Consider the following 18,184-nt stretch of genomic DNA (forward strand, 5'->3'; position numbering starts at 1 on the left):
TGTGATATATATTTCAGCAAGCAGGGTAGCACTAAATGAATAGGTACAAACCAATGGCAGGTACAAATATTATTTGCCTTTTGTTACACACACAAGGAGATATTTCTTAATCAAAGAAACCCTATATTTACACATTATATCAGTGCTTATAAAGAACATGTCAAGACCGTATGACCAAATTATGCATTTGTCTAGCTGGCAGTAAAGATAGATCTTAATCCATCAAAAATGCATCAATAAAATGATGTCCATGTATTGCAAGCACCAAAAATAGCCTGGACTGACCTACTGTTGGTATCTCCACAGACGTGGGCTTCCTTAAGGTCAAACGCTGTATGCATTAGTTTCACCAGGTAACATATTTCTTCCCATGCTAGCAGAAAAAGTGCAGTATAAAGCTTAAGTCATCAGACATTATTCACTCCAGAATACTCACAAATGATATATTTCCTTGCAATTATACGGTTTCCTATCTGTTAATATAAACATTATGACCCTTAAACCAACCTACTTACCCACTAACACCAGGAATCTCTAGCAGTGAAGAGATCATCTGAAAACTGTAGCAGTTTCGCCTAAAGGGCTTTTGGACAGGAGGTCCTGCAATTTCCTCCGGCCGCCCCTCTGTATTCAGTTCATGTAACAGCTTACCGGGTATACCATAGCCACTTGACTCTCAGTTCTGCAGATAACTAGTACCAGGAACATTTTTCTCACCTGCTCTTCACAAACACTGCTTGCATGTATCTGTCGTCCTGGTAAAACTTGACTACCCTCAAATTTAGTAAGTTCTAGAAAGGTCAGAACAATGCTGCTTCCTCCATGGACACTAATAAATCTAAGCTCTCCTTCCAGCCCACAGTTCAGAGGCCTCCATCTAATCCTCCAGCAGCAACACGACCAAGTTCTTAGAGATGTCTGTTGCTTACTGGAGAGAAGAAAACCCACAGTGATAAAAGTAACAGAATTCACTGAAGAGTGAAAGGATATTGCAGAAGAGAACAGCAAGACACGAGACAGCTCTGGCCCCACTGAAGTGGCTGCTAGTAACAACAGGCAGGCAGAGTCTGGAATTTTTAATATAATCCCCATGTGTTAAAAGTTGTCTTATGTTTTTCACAGATGCCTGTGGTATTTTGCTATGCTATCATATATGTGAAATATCTTCTGAAAGCCCTGACACACATAACCTGGCAAATCAGTGTAGACAATCACCCCCTAGACCTCTGCTCCACCTCTTCTTCTAGGGGTTATTTCCTCTGGAAGAGAGATTCAGCAGAACAGACTCTGTGCCCACGTACCCAAAATGCCACTTCAGGGCTTGAACACTTAAATCTGTGGCATTTTAATTTTTTTTTTTCATATGATGGCTTGCAAACCACACCGTGTCCTGCCCTGCCCTGCCTCCCTGGCCGCAAATTAACACTGCCGTAGCAGAGAAGTGGGGTGGGCAACTGGGGCTGTGACTTGCTCAAACTACGAAAGCTAGATTAGCTGGAGAAAGTCTGCCAAGACTTTAGTTATGTCTAAACTGCATTTGATTTAAAGTAAGTCACATTTCATCTTAATCCGTAACAAAAGTTTTACTGTCCCCGAGAGATTTTATTCACTAGGTGAACTATATTATTACTTTTGGTATTAAATAAGGTTGCTGACACAGTAGTAATCTTCATTTCAATTCTTGGAGACCCAGGTTTTTTTCAGCCACACTCAAACTTAATTGTCCCTAGTGTATTTATCTTTGCAGATGGGAATTATTTTTACAGAGCTATGCGCTAGCATGATTTTCATGACAAGTAATTGCAGAAATACTGGTTTAGACATTCTCTGGATACAAAACAACGTGCCTCTCTAAAGACAAACAGCTTACACCTAAGGCTAATCATGAAGACAATTATTTTCAGCTATCTGGGAGAGGGTCATTGGCAGGCAAATTTATTTTTTATTAAGAACGTTCTTAACCTTAACTAAGCCTTTCAACTGGCTGACAGAAGAGCTAATTCCTATGCAATAAGCTTCAGTGGAGCCCAAGCCAGTCGCAGACACAGCTGTCCAAAGAGCTCGCTAAATACAGAATGTCCTATTATGATCTCTCTAACAAATAACACAAAAGGTCTACATCAGTATAATCAAAATATAACAACTTAGACAGCATCCAGTAATAGTCTGAAAGATTGTCTCTTTGTGGAAAAAAAAAGAAAAAAAAAAAAAAAAAAACACACAAAAGAGAAAATCAGACCAAGAAGTCTCCGCTCCTGGAAGCCGTACAGGAAGTCACAAACACACATTTATTGCCCCTCCCTCAGTGATTTTAAAGAAAAAAAAAAAAAAAGATACATTTTAAACCACGCAATTAAAACACAAAAACAATGGTTACATAAACAATTTGACCGATTTGGGATTTAGAGACAGGGAGTCTATTAAATATGAATTCTTTTAGCCATTCTTTTTCAGCAGCACACTGGAGAATTAAGCTCTAGTTACTTTCTACATTTCTAAAATAACCCTCATGGAGCACATGTAGCTTTTGGAAGTCAATTTTGAAGGAAAGCTGGAGAAGAATGCACCTGGAATGCAATGAATGTACTCACGTTGCAACATAGACAAAGAGGCGGCTTCCAGGAGCAGCTAACAGAACAGCAAGACACACAACAATTCCAAGACCTACATTCTTACACTCGGTGTTTGACGTTTGCTTGCAGCAGTTATTTAAATCTCAGCTGCATCAACAGACATTATTGCTTTGTATGTGTTAGCCAGCTTCAGTATCACTTGATTAAAACAAATCATTGCCATAATAGATGTATATTTTCCTCCAATTTTTTTTTTTAAAAACAAACTTAATTTCTGTACCTTACAGAACTGCGAAGTGATATATTCTCCACGTGCCATAGGTGGCCTAGTGCTGAAGAGTTAGTTGTCCGTATAAACAATCAAACTTTTGCTATTTAATTAGCTTCAAATGAGGTAACACTTCAGGATATGAGATTATACAGTCAAATATACCCAAAACACTTCTAGATAAACTATCGACATTTTTTACCCCTAATTTGTCCCATTTTCGAGGATGCCACACAGGGGACAGACTATGTCACCACTGACTATTATTCTGGTATCTCAAAAAGCTTTAATTAACAATCATATTAAATTTGGATAAGCAAAGAACAGAACAGCAGGCTGAAACCAGTATGTAATTGAATCTCATTTCCCTTAAAAGTAACCAATTGCTATGTTAATGCCCCGAGAGAAGGAAAACTAGAAAACTGGAGTTATCTGTTCCCAGTTCTCACTTTAAAAAATAAAATAAAATAAAATAAAAATTAAAGCTAAAGTGGCATGTGATAAAATTAATGTTTTCTTTGTGAATTACACCCGAAGAGTGATTCTGAGATGCTGAGCTCAATCACACAAGCAGGATCTATCCACAGAGCTAAGGACAACGACAGCCGCAACTCAACAGGGCCACAGCTGCCATCAGCCTCGTCCCTGGGTACCACGTACCAGTATCACCTTGCCCATACACCATCTCACAAGATGGAAGAGAACGTTTCGTAGTGCTTTTATCTACAACCGCGGGAATACACAAGAGCCCACAAGAATGGTTAATAACATCTAGAACAAAAACTGGAGAGGAAGGAAAGGCGGAAGGGAAGGGAGAAGAACAGGAAAATTAAGAGATCAGATAAAACACCAGGTATGGGAAATACTCAATAATTTACCATTAAAATATCTTCCTTTCCAAAAGAAGAAACGGAACACAAATGAAATAAATCTGCTGACAACAAATACCTATGAAATACACCGGCCAAGCACCCTATTCCCTTCTAACGTTGGTCCAACTGAGACTAGTAATTTATTACCACTAACAATTAGTCTTAATTGTTATCGCAGAAATAAGCAACGGAGCCAAAAATTCCCACTGTGTCAACAAGCTGAAAACACATATTCCATCAAGCAATCATACTGGCATCTGTATAGCCTTATTTTTATTTTTTTTTTTTAAATACAGTCATACTGCACATAATTTATTTCACAAGGTCTTCAAATTAATGCATAGAAATTACATAAGGAAGCCAAACTACACACTTCTGCTTAAGTAGTCATATAGCAGTAAGTCGTCAAGATGAATTAAAAGCTTGAACAATACTAAGATATCTTCCTTTCACATTACCGTTCCTCAGAGTATCAGGTAAGAGGCATCACACAAATCAAGCACTTTCTCAACAGTTCTGGGGAGACTGCCTAACACAGCATGAAACCAAGGGAAGCTCCAAGTTTCATACATCAACATTCTCATAGCACAGATTATCTTTAACTGGCCTCTTCTTTGATGAAGTATTAATTTCAAGCATGTTCTAGTGAGGCTCTCCAAAATCATCCCTTTAGTGCAGTTCTTCTAAGTCTTCATACAGTGTAGCCAAGAGAAGCATTTTCTCTGCTTAAGTTGTCCTCCTCTTTCACGAGGAGACACCCATTATTTTGCCTTTCCTCTATTTATTTCTGAAACAAAGCAGAGGAGATGATCCAAGTTCTTGCTCTGCTTGCTTAGCCCTAGTCCTTCCTAGAAAAAGCTTGCCCTACATGTTTGCTGGAGACCAAAACAGGACTAACAGTCCTTTGTTTCTTAGCTATTGAATATTTTCTTGTCTAAGCATCACCATTTATCCAGGAGCCACTTCTCTGCTTCCCATATGTTATCTATCAACAGTGCAGTGGCCATACACAATGCAATGATGTATGAGAGACAAGGCTTGAAGCAAAGTAACACTTCCTATTAGAGAAAGAACTTGCACATCTGAAATGCTTTTCAACCATATCAGCTGGTCTACGAACAATCACAACCCCCTTATATTTTATAGAAACATCCACCTGGGAACCAACTCCAGCACCAGCCTAAAAGCAAGACCAAGAAATAGCATTCACATGTTTACTTGATTCTTCTAGTCCACAACCACTTGCAGCAAGTTAAGAGATAACTGCACATGAAATTCAAAATTACTAAACATGAAGTAGTCAAAATTGGAGGAAAACCTACATTCCTCATGTGTTTTTCTCATTACGTAGTTGATGGTTCAGGAGAGGAACTCTGGCATCGCCACAGAGAGCTCTTCACGCAGCTACATCAAGTAAGCAGATTTGCAGGGAACTAACAGGCTAGACAACCTTGGAAGGTGCCTTCCAACCTTAGATTCTGTAGGTAAGAGTATTTTTCAGAACTGAAGGAGAAGTCAAAAAAGGGAATCAAGACCTACAAATAAGATGTATGATATATCTGGTCCTACAGTCATCCAAAAAGGCAAATAATTTCAAAATACATACTGTAAACCTCAGAAACATGGCCAGAGACAAACAGGAGAAGAGGGGATCAATGCGGGAATGGTTCATCAGTGGAAGATGACTAGACATGGCTATCCTAGGAACACACAGGGCTACGCAACCAGAGCAGAACACCACCTAGTCAAATCACTCTTACCTATCCCGGCTCATTTTCTCTCACAACAAGATATTTAGAATAGAGAGTAGCCACACAACAGCAAAGTGCTAGCAAGAAACTGCGTGTGAACCACATGCAGCTACCCAGTAATTCAAGAAGAGACAGTTTTTCAAACTCAGAAGAGCTATTGTCTGGCACGGCACAATAGGAAACACAAATTACAGGTCTGACTATTTGTAGAACAGTTAAACGGACACAAAAGCCTAACTTATTCCTAACTGTACAGATGCATTTAAAAATGCAACTATTTATTACATGCAACAATACGACACAGAACTAATACTAAGCTATTGTCAGTCAAAAGTTGATCTCCCATTTCAAAAATCTTACTATGCCTGTTCTCAACCTAGCTCCCATCATGATGGATTCAGGACCCTAGGTCAGTCAAGTTAATCAGACATGGATGACTTCTTTGTCTGCTACTCGGGACACTAAAGCATCAGTAAGACTGTCAAGAATCACACTGATTTCATTCCAAGTACCAGCACGGCTTGGAAGGACAGCAATGGAGCAGCAGCGGTGCCAAACACTGAATGTGTATCCCGGGAAAGACATCTAAAAGAAGCATGGGGACAAAGAAAGAGAAAGCAGGAAGCTCAGTTTTTCATATCACCCATAACAACTGGTTTCTTCCCACTATGTAAAAATGCAAAAAGATGACGGAATAATAGGAGAGGAAGCAGACCTTCCTGCTTTTCTTCAGCATTCAAAAGAGGATAAAGAAAACAGTTTCAAATGACAACATGCAGCCAGAGAGAGACTCAAAAGATGCCCGACAAAGCTGATCCTAACCCCACAATCCTAATTCACCCCTCAGAATCTGGGCTACTCTGCCCTTCCACCTTCCAGTGCTGTCCACATCAGAAAATTGTATTTTTACACGTATTAACTGCATCGTGTTACCTAAAGGCTTAAAGACAAGCATGCAGTGCTTAAAAAACCTGTAGCTTGCAATGATTAATCCCAGGACCAAACATTCAACAGTGCGTTAGAAAGCTAAGAACACGTTCTCTATGCAATATTTTCCTGGCCCACATATAGCACAGACAAGGCCTACAGAAACATTTCTTTCACAGACACACCGGCACATGGTAAGGAGAGATACTAAGGACACTTGCTCAGTGGGAAGAGAGATATTTCATTTCCCAGTGCCATCAATCTTATACACTGTCCCCCTCCCCACCACCTCATCCTTCAAGCACTGTATTTTTCTTATAATCCAAGTAAGACTGAATTCAATTAATCTATCCACACAATAACCCCTGCCCTGCATGAAAACAAACTGTTTGATGGAATGAAGGTTTTTATAAGCCAAGTTTCAGCCACACCTATCATTTCAAATACATGAGAACCACAGCAAGTAAACTCCAAAAACGATACTGCATTTAACGCTGCTCCAGCCACAAGAACAACCAGAATTCAAAGAACACTCTGATAGCAAAGTGAAAGCTTCCATGGAAATTCTGACCAAGTGAAAACAGTAAACGCGCAGTGTTTCTGCAGTACTGACTGCAGATACAAACACTCCCTTACTTTTCCCGCTCTGCGGTGAGCTGCCTCCCCCGAAACCCCACTCACTGGCAGGGCAGAGGAAGGATGCTGCTCCAGTCACCGCTCCTTTTCATCTTTACTGACCAAACTATTGCCCCACCTCATTAACCGCACTCATCCAAATCCCATCCGGAGTAGGAATTTGCATATATACAAGCCTTTGGCAGCTCATTAATGTCATTCGAATGACTCTCACATGTTCATGAATTTATACTCTGCCTGTCCCTTTTTATATATACGGGCCAAAGGCATGGGGTGGGGAAGATTATTTAGGATCTCCTGACAAAACAAAGCATCTTCTGGGTTTCAGTCTAGCATTTTAGCATGAAGTGTCTTCACCCTTGTGCCTCCTGATAACACTCACTAGATAAAATGTAGCTTCTGCTTCCAGGTACGGATGTTGTGAGCATCATGTTACTTCACGACCTGGCTCAGCCTCTATGGCAAAAGCAAAGGACAGCCTAGTACTGGGGAAAAAATAAAAATAGAGGGATCAAGACATCAGTCACACACAGGCCCGAGGAACAAAGAAGTCAATGCAGTTAATCAACTAATATTTAGCTCAAGTCCTTTACTAAGCTACGTGAATGTACTCCAAAAAAACAAAGGCACATTTTAGAAAAACTTTTCCAGTTAACTCAACATAGGAAACAAGTTTCAACACATCTCTGCTTCCCCTTAAAACAGCTTGGCACCATCTCAGAGTTCTGCATGTTTAAAAACAACAGAAAACTACAGGTCAAAGGAAACTAAGAAAATCCAGTCCGCACACTCGAGCTGCATATTCTTACAGCATTAACAATGGGGTTTTTTTTTTTTAAAAAAAAAAACTGGCCACAGATCTTTAGCTTGCTATTCAAAGTTCTTCTATTACCAACGTGTGCAAGTTGTTCCAAGACCAAACAATAGAGGAAGGTCATGCGTGGAGTTCTGCAAGGGCCTACACTGGCACATGTAGCTTAACCTATTCGTTAACGACCTAGAAAATGAAGTGATCAGTGGGGTGACAAAATTGCTGACCACATGACGTGGTTGTAAGGAAGAAGGCAAGCTGAAGAATCACTGACAGACCTCAGTGACGGAGCAATTCAATGTACATAATTGTAAAGTGATGCCTAGGGGGAAAAGCAGACCAGGCAGACCTAGCTTTACATCGTGATGGGCTCTGGGATGACCTGTACCACACTAGAGCAAGCTCCTGGGCCCCAGATAAACACGGACAAAAACATCAGCTCGGTAGCAAACACACAAGTCTTTGTTAGAAATCATTTAAAAAGGAACAGAGAACAAGTAAGAAATCATTATATACTATGTAAATCCCTGGTTCACCCAGTTCTCAAAGTGCAGGTGATTTTGGTGGTCTCATCTTAAAAAAACAAATTTAGAAGTTGAAGTGTTCACGGAAGGATGACAGAGGTCCAGCATGATTTTCCTAATTAAGGAATCGCAAAAGCTCAGACTTTTCAACCTAAAAAAATTGAAAACATGGGGACAGACATGATAGGAATCTAGAAAACCATCTGCACAAGGAGAGCAGACAGGGATCAGCTGCTCAGCCTCTTTCATTGCACACTACAGTGACCAGTGGATGCAGGTGGCTGACACCAGGCTCATAAGGATTCTTACAAAGCAAGCAGAAGAACAACAGAAATCCCTAGCAAAATATTGTGAACAGAAGAACTTCACATACGTTCATCAAGAGGAACCCAGACAGGCATTTGAAAAATAGAATTATTATGGCTTTTCCCGGTAGTAGCCCCCATTGGGTTCAGAGGATTGAGCTGAAAATAAGCTGAAGACCAGGAGAATATTGCAGGGTGGTGACAGTAATTTCTCATTCTTTCTCCTGTTTTTGCTTTTACCTACACACTCACTTCTGGAAGCTGTAAGAGGCAACACCAGGCCAGATGGACCCTTGGTTTGAACCAGTACAGCTACTTGTACATTCTTAAGATTCACTTTATAACACATGTTTATTTTTAGCCATTTCCTCAGAAATCCAAGCAACGCTGTCAAGAGCCTCTAATAAAAATGTTACTTCCCAACCGAAGGAGTCAAGTCTTAACAGCAATAAGGTAAAAGTGGAAGTTAACTGAATGGAAACCCGGGTGTACACCCTTTAGAAAAATATTATCCAAAACACTTGTAATTCAAACCGACAACAGTTCTGATATTTGATTAAAAAAATTTGAAGCCCTGCCATCAAGTGGCCTCAGCAGATTCACTGATGAGATACTGCTAAATCAACACAGAACTGAAGAAAAAGAACAGCTTTGTTTCTGCACGGCTGCCGAAGTTCCTACATTTTTTCTTTTGGTGCAATACTTTTTTAGGTGCACTAAGAACTCCACAGATAGCCTGAGCAGAGCTGTCTCTAACATTTTTTCAATAAGCCGAAAATCTACACAAATACTTGGACCGTTTCAAAGACTCTGATTTTGCACCAGGGAAACAAGATACAACATCTGCACAGAAGTGAGATCATTTTGTCAAGGGAGTCTCAAGAAAAAAATATGAGGAACGAATGTATCAGAAAACATTCTCATCTACACGTTTTATGACACACTCCTGCAGCTCAGATTACAGATTTTACCTGGACCAAACACATTATCCCTATTGTATTTGGCCTCCACTTTAAAAAAAAAAAAAAAAATAATAGCGAGCCACACCTATGCTAAATTGCCAAGTAAAACTAGGTTCACTGCTATTTCCATCCTATATTCTATTTTGCATGCTAACTAATTATGTTCTCAGTTGAAAAGCTGGACAGAGAAGTCTTACTAAGTCAAGACCCTGCTCTACAAAGGGTTACCAAACATGCTGTTGCTATCTTATTGTCAAAGCTGTGACGTACAGCAAGATGATCTGACAAGAGGCTGGCAGAACAGGGCTTATTCAGCCTGGTGAAGGGAAGGCTTTGGAAGAACCTAATGGCAACCTTCCAACACAAAGATGGTCAGCAAGAAAACAGAGCCATGATCTTCAGATGTACACAGCAGAAAGATGTGAGACAACAGGCACAAGCTGAAATAAGAGGCTGGATATTAAAAAAAAAAAAAAAAAAGAAAAAAACAAAAAAAAGAAAAAAACCCCACCCAACTGTTTTCACCAGAAGAACAGTTAAGCAGTGGAAGAGGTTGCCCACAGAGGTTGTGCAGTCTCCATCTTCAGAGGTTTTAAAGGCCAGACTGGATAAAGTCCTGAGTAACCTGTTCGGACTTCATAGCTGATCCTGCTTCGAGGAGGAGGTTGAACTGGATATTTCCCAAGGTCCCTTCCAACCAAAATGACCAAATAACCTATGGTCAGAATCAAGGGAGCAACTGGGTGTCAAACTAAAAGTAACATCAAGAAAAGCTAACAGGAGAGCTCCACTGAACTCCTGGTTTGAAGAATTTAGCATGGCAATTCATATCTGGGCTGGAAACCAGGGAAAAAAGCACTCTAGTACGCACTGTAAATATGCAAGGCATAGGGAAGAAAATACCTACAGAGATGAAGGGTTTGACGGCTTACTATTCTGGAAAAGTTGTTGGCTGTGTATTAGCCCCAAAGCAGGGCAGAGATTGAAACCTCTCCCTTCCTTGCCCTCTCCTGCTGTTGGATGTACTTCCAGGACGCAAACCAGCAACTGAAGCACTATTTGCAGCCCATGCAGACCTGGCAGAAGCAGAGAGGAGGCAGAACTCACACATGTTTATTAGCATGTATGCAGAAAACTCATTACCATTTCCTGAACAAAACAAGGGAAGTTCACTACAGAGCAATCTTTAGTGATGCACTAAGTGAATAGCACTTATTTTTCTGTCCTCCATGCTAAATAAACTTTCGCATACCCACAGAGTCTTTGCTGTGCTGCATAGCCTAGGACTCTATCCTTACCAAGCAACAGCTTTAAAAGGCTCCTTTTCCTTCTCCATTAATTACCATGCCTCTTCCTATACAAATCTCTCGTATATCATCTCCTATAGACATAAAGGTCAAGCTTAGGTTGACCTCTAGTCTAATTGTACACTAGCTCTTCATTTCTCTGTTTCACATACTCTAGACAAGCCCCATAATACCTACCTTCTGCTAATTCCTACCCTCCCCTAGTCTTGAAATCCAATGCTTGCTTACAGAGCACTCTGGTACCCCTCCAGTGTTTGCCAAGGGACAGAATATTACAGCCGAGACATGGCACTACATCTCCAGCCATCCCTAATCCCAACAGGAGAATAAGATTAAGCAAATTGCTGACAAACTCCTGGATCAATACAGCTGCAGACACAGGAGTCTCAGCAAAACAAGAAAATAAATGACAACAGAAAGGTCTGTACAACAGCACACAGAAAAATAACACAATATGACCTAGTTTAATTTGGTTCTGGCTACTATCAAAAATTTGGAAGATCAGAACAAGGCTAGATAAACTAGCATCTCCTGTCTCCATCCTCAACTCCACATAATCTCATTTTCAAAGGTTTAATATCATCTACTTTTTGTTGTAGCCCCAAAGCTTCAAATTCACTTTGAAACAGCCACATTTTATGGCAGTGACTAGTGTTCAAAATGACTTTGATAACGTTGAGTAAAATTACAGAAATAAGCATCCTTTTGTAAGCTACTGGAACTCCTTTCTTCTCATCCTCTCCCCCTTTAACTAGCAAAAGAATCTACTTTTAAGAAAGGCATTTATTTTCATGAACAGACTACCACTGAAGGTACTACATGCAATTTTTGCATCACAAAATCCAATCATTCCTAAAAGCCCAAACCAACACTCCTAGCATTTATTGGTCTATGCAGAGCTGGAATAGCAACAGAGCAATGAGACAATCAATACCTGAATTTGGTCAAGAGGATCCAAAATTCAGCTGCCCAAGTATGTGTCATAGCAGTCACCTAAACAATACATTTCCGATTTTCTCCCCCCTTAAGAACAGGACAAGTATTTCTGTGATTCTTACAGACACATTTCTGTGTTAACCAGAGGAGAAGTTCCTACTTACAGAGGACAGCATGAGCTGAGGCAGCTGGAGTGCAAGAGACACACAACGTATGTATTGACAACTTTTTAACATAAAAAGCACATTTGTATTCTTCACTGAACTTGTGGCTTTCAGAAGGCTTTTACTGCTTCTTACGGAGGGCGATAAAGCAGAGTCCTCCATCGGAAGGGCACCTGGAACATCTTTTACCAAAGCAAAAGTTTCTAAAGTGGAAGCACAGCAGTAAAAGTAAACACACATTTCTAAGACAACTTAAAGTTTGTAGGTAGAATCCTTTCCTTGAGGGGCCAAAGGACCAAACACCAATATCACCATCTAAGAGAAAAGCTGCAAGAGATGCAATCCATTTCCCAGCCACAAATCCTCTGGGACACTGGGCGATCCCAAGGCCCCACAGAGTAACCCTTTCACAACACTGATTCACAGCCAGAAAGGTACTATTACTTCAAACTCAACAGTTTCAGCAGAGACCAATGAACCCCACGTTGACGGAGTCCACCAGCTGACTAACCCTGGGGTCCGGCTCTGAACTCACTCAAGCATTACTACAATCAACAAGGATTACAAGAGATGCTTCAGAGAAATGCAGCAGCTAGGCACTCAGAGGATCGGAGAGGGCTGGGGGTATCTCCGAACAATTACAGGGAGCACTCAAGTCTCAAGTGGTTGGAAGTTCTGTTTTGTTTTTCACTGTAATGGCACTAAAGAGAAAAATGATCAGATGTTGACTTCTATGAGAACGGATTACAGGAACTAAAATCCACAGTGCCAAACACATTAGTGACAAGTTTGCACTTATCGTTGTGCTCTATATGAATGCTGGTATAAACCACAGCAGCCATCTACATCCCTACAAATAACTGCAGTATCTGAAGATACCTTAACTGTCTACACCCTGCCACACGGGATGCTTTTAAATATTTGTCATGTGTGCCTGATCCACAAACATTCTTATCAGTGGCCAAGCAGTCCTGAACCCTTCTCCTCCCTAGGATAACACATTTTTCTCTTATTCTCACAGAATAAAGGTAAATAAGACGCATCTTCTACCTGCTTCTTAGCTTCTAGCCTTTTAACTGTAATTTCTAAATACCTTTATAACCAAAACAGAAACAAACTGTAAATCCAGGAAATATAACTACCATGAACAACTGGTTCTTGTGCTCTCCTTCCTTCTCACCAGTGGCAATGAATAAGAATTTCACTTCCACAGGCCTACAAATACTTCCAGGATGGCCCAAACATTCATGAGGGGTTTACACTAGAAGTGTGCTGACACTATATTTATGTGTAGACAACATGCAATCCATTTTTTATTGGCAATAAAGAAGTGTTATGCACTGGGGCCTTGACAGTTAAGTAGTGATGCACAGCTGCCAATTTTATTCATCCGATATCTGCAATTCCAGTGCTGAAGACCAAAAGCTCAAAAAAAATACCTAGACCAAAATACAATTAAAAATACAATTATAGTGACATACACCAAATTACAGGCATGAAAATAACGTAATCCATGGACTCAGATAACAATGAGAAGTGGATTATATTGACTTTAATCACAGAAACGCGCAACCCCAGCAACTTACAAAAGGATTAAGCAAAAATAGCTCATAATACAGAAGAGTAAAATTCTAATTGAACACTGAAATAGGTAGCTTACACTTATTAGCACTGACAATGCAATTTAACACAACTGCGTTTCCATACTGTGCTACAAGCCTCTCCCCCTCAAAAAACTGCTTCCCTGTATTTAGGGGAGGGATATTTCCCAACTGACTATTTTTAAATGGTTTGTTTTCATCACCATTGTGTGGAAATGCTATTATAAATTTTCATTCAAACTCTTTGCTCACTTTTTTTTTTTTTAAGTATAAATTGTGTCTAACAAGAAACACACCAGGGATCTCTTCAATCCCCAAAGGCACTTTCTTAAAAGGAGAAAGAACAAAGGAGAAAACCTCCCAGCATGTGCTTTCCAAACCAGCTTCTTAGGACAGTATCAAGAATGACAATACTAGAACATAAGCTTTTCCTTTTCTTTCTTTGATCCATATATAATTGAATTGATTATTGCAAACTGTGTAATGATTTCCAAAAGACATGAGTAGAAGGCAAAGATCACAACAATCTAATAACCAATTTAAAGAGATGTTAGAAATATCGAAGGAAAGATTTAATCACTCAAGTATACTCTTTCCAATTAGAGAAAGCTTTAAATAGCTTACCTGGAGATAAACTAGAGTCTGTATGCAATTATACAGGAATAGTAATTAAGATCAGGAAAATTCACATATGCCTCAGCATATAGAGTTAGGGAGGTAAGCCACAGAAGAACAGACTTTTCAGTTCCCTTGTTTCATCAACAGAAATGAAAACACACCGGTTCAATTTATCCAAACCTTGGAGAGTACCAAAGAATTCAGTAACCTTACAAGTCCGGGATCTGCAAAGTATGTTTGATCTTCTCTGATTCTTTTTCTCCAATAGGACAAATTGGGCAAGAGATTCAAATACTCTTGACTGCGGTAAGAAAATACATTACAGGAAACGCTACTTCATGATTTAGACCTCTGGAAAGTTACAGCAAGAATGACCGCTGTTTTTCTAGAGGAACCAAGATCTTTAATTTTACTTTGTGCATTTGGCAATACCACTGGTTGTATCACGTTCCCCAGTTTACACGTGTGTACATTACCCACATGCAACCCCATGGTTCTTTACACAGGAAGGCAGGACAGTTTTAGAAACTTGGCTAAGTTTTTCTGACAAACTTTATCTGGCAAGGCAAGTCAGTTACCGCGCAACTAGTACATTTTATTTTTTAAAGGTCACTAAATTAGAAATTAGTGCCATTTGCTAATTAATCGGAGGGGAACCGTGAAAAGATTTTACCTAAGAAAATTAAAATAATGAAAGGAATTCACTGCTCATTCTTCAAATAGCAGAGCCTTAATCACAAACCCTCCCTTAGTTACAGCTCCTTTCAACTTTCAAAAAAGAAAGAATTTAAAAGCACGTTTTCTGGGGATGTACTCCTGCTTAAAAATACCCACTACACTCAACTACAATATAACAGCTTTCCATTAGCCACATTTTTCCAAGGAGCACTCACCTCATCCAGTACCTAATAACAAAGCTGTACTACTTTTGGAAAACCGGTATGTGACAGCAGAAATTTCATGCCCCCTCGTCTTTCCCTCTCCTTCCCGACAGAGAGGGACACACCCACACAATTCTTTTTCTTTGCACGGTTTAGAGGAAAAAAAAAAAAAAAAGAATTGAAGCCTTTAAAGTATGAATTTATGAAGTATTTTTTCTTACATGAGCTGCCAAGCCCCCATAGCTACCAAAAAAAAAGCCCCAACAACTTTCCACAAAATGCAGTGCTACCATCCTACAGTCCCATCTTGCAAGTACCACTACATATCCTGAGTAAAGTAGAACTGAAAATAAACTCGTCAGTTTGACATTTACCCTTCAGATCCCTGAGGCAGCAACAGTAATTTAAAAAAAAAAAAAAATAAAATAAAATAAAAAAATCTTAATTTCTCTCTACTGGTTCTCAAGAAGCAGGTTTCAGAAAGGGATCAATAAAGAAGTCCGGGATGACAAGCAGACATAAATACACTTCTACGAAAGCTCCACCTGTAAAGCTGCAGAGAAAAAGAGAGGCCTCTACATTACACTCACGCAGACCAACAGCGCTCCAACACGCGTATACGTACCCAGAGCCCAGAGGCTCTACGATGGACAAGAGGAGAGGCTTCAGGTTTCAAAGCACCTAAGATCAATAAATTGTTGATTTTCATACTAAAATCATGCCTTTCAGCACCGTCCATTGACCATTATTCCTGCCATCTAAACACACATCAAAAAAAACCAACTTTATTCTTCGGCTCTCACCTCTTTTCACTCTGAGTCAGTCTTGCTTATAAAGGCATCACACAAGCCCAAGTCAGCTACCCTGCACCAAAAACTCTTAAAAGTCAGCTACCAAAACACACTGCTCCAATCGCCACGCTAAGATTAAGAAAAGTTTAACACTAGGATCCCATCTTGACTCTTTATCTCGTTATCTGGGAGTCACAATTTGAAAAAAAAGGCTTCGCTTGGGGACAACACAGCTCAAGCAATATACTCCGCAAGATACTCAGAAAAACAAAGGACAGAGGAGGATTTAAAGGAGGATCTATTTGTCCTGACCTGGCAGACACAGACCCCCAAAAGCTGGAACACGCACAACATTTTATACTTCTTTACATTCTGACAGCTCTTTAAGCATCTAAAAATGAAAGTGCAAGAAATCTTTAATACATAGAAAACTGAAACCTACTGAAACTCTAGGGAAAAAAAAATATTTCCCCAGTCATACTTTACATATTCTGTAGTTTATGTTGCACACTTAACATTCTTCTGATTTGTGTATTTCACTGTATCAACTTTAAAGTAGGAGACAGAAGCCCACCTGATGAATAATGACTATGACAACTGCAATTAAATTCTCAAACTTTTAAAGACACTGCTGGGTGCGTAAGGCAGAGTTCACACTCCCACACACCTTGCCAGAGTGACTGGAAAGTTTTTTGGGGTCTCTTCTGTTGGAATTTTTTAATTTTTTTTTTTTTTTTTTTTTGATGCACAGCGTGGATACCCCATCGCCTACTATTCCACCACCACGACTCCTCTAAACACCTGACAGGACGGACGCGCTGTGCGGAGCTGCTTCCTCTCCTCCATCGCGGGCAGAGCCCCACGCAAACCCCCCCGCCCCCGCCTAGCTTCACCCACTCGGGGAGCTGTAACTTCGCTGGAGGGTGCTTCAGCGCAGCAGCTTTCGATGCGTTTCGCAGGATGACAGGGACAGCCTTAACACCTCGTAACTCCTCAACATCTGCTTCTCACGTCCTTTCTGCACCGGGGTGGGAGCCGGGCGAGGAGAGCGGGGCTCCCCCACCGCCCCCCCGGCTCCGGGCGGCGAGGGCGCTCGTTAGAAGCCGGCCGCCTGTCAACAGCGGGCAGAGCCGTTCCTCAGCGCTCCCTCCCCGCCCGGCGCCGTCGGCGGAGCCCCCTGGAAACTTTGCGGGGAACCCGAGGAACCGTCCCCCGCCTCGGGGGCGGCCGAGCCGCGCTGCCCAGCGCCGGCAACTCCCGGGGGCTCCCCCGGCCGTCGTCGCCGCCGCCGCCCTCACCCCTGCGCCGGCCCGGCCCGAGCCCAGCCGCCCCCTCCCGCCGGCTCCCCATCCTCCCGACCGCCCACCCCCCCCCCGGGCCTGGCGGGGCTGCCCGGCGGAGAGCGGTCGGGCGGGAGGCGACGGGAGGACAGCTCCGCTCCCCGCCCCGCTCCGTCCCTCAGCCCCCGCTGCCGGCGGGGCTCCGCCGCAGCCACCCCGGCAAGGCAGCTCCGCAGGACGCCGCGCAGCGCCGGCAGCGGCTCGCTTCGCCCCCGGCGCGGAGGGAAGCACAGCCCCGGCGGCCCCGAGAGCGGCAGCGAGGGGCATCGCGAAGGGAATTGAAGCTGCGCTTTACCTTTAGTTCCGCACTGTCCGCCATCTTGCGAGTCCGGGCGCAGGCGCAGTGAACCCCGCCGGGACACCGCCCCCCCGCCTCCCTCCCGCCGGCACGCAGCGCGCAGCGTTTGAATCGCGGCGCCATTTTGTCCCCCGTCTGCGTTCCGCCGGGCGGGGGGTCTCCGGCGGGGAGCGGCCCGCAAGGTCCCTCCCCGGGGCTGCGGGGAGCCCTGGGCCCTCAGCGGGGCATCTCCGGTCCGCCCTGGGGACAGCTGGTCGCCGCCATCCTAGGAAAGTTTTCCGCCTTCCTGACAGCGCGGCCCGCTCCGCGGCGCGTTCCCGCTGCTCGCTCCGCGAACGGGGCACCGAGGGGAGAGCGGGCGGCGTTCTCGAAGCCGGGCCCTTGAGGGTGGCCCCGCCCGGGTTCCCCTCAGCCGCGCCGGGGGCATTCTCGAATGGCATCACCAGGGAGATGAGGTGGATACGCGTTCCTGTAGTAATAAGTTGATTACAATTGGAATTTGCAACTCTTGCTTCCTGCTGCTTAACCCGCAGCTTTAAGCGCTTTAGGACTGCAACAGCACGGGTCTGGGCTGGGTCCCTCAGCCGGGGCTTGGGCAGCCCGCTCTCCCGGCTGCAGG

The 18,184-nt window shown here is 42.5% G+C and overlaps 1 protein-coding gene across 2 annotated transcripts in view; it reads right to left on the minus strand.

Annotated features, from left to right (window-relative positions):
- Window positions 1–17,703, minus strand: part of PIAS1 (protein inhibitor of activated STAT 1) — a 60,210-nt gene extending 42,507 nt beyond the window's left edge. For both annotated transcript variants that reach the window (XM_086756967.1, XM_086756966.1), the window contains exon 1: window positions 17,563–17,703. In XM_086756967.1, the coding sequence (XP_086613093.1) occupies window positions 17,563–17,688 (126 nt within the window). In that variant the 5' untranslated portion in view covers window positions 17,689–17,703. The remainder of the gene's footprint in view (window positions 1–17,562) is intronic.
- Between the last annotated feature and the right edge of the window lie 481 nt (window positions 17,704–18,184).

The sequence above is a fragment of the Chlamydotis macqueenii genome, chromosome 12, assembly GCF_036417535.1.
Source record: "Chlamydotis macqueenii isolate bChlMac1 chromosome 12, bChlMac1.mat, whole genome shotgun sequence".
Lineage (NCBI taxonomy): Eukaryota > Metazoa > Chordata > Aves > Otidiformes > Otididae > Chlamydotis > Chlamydotis macqueenii.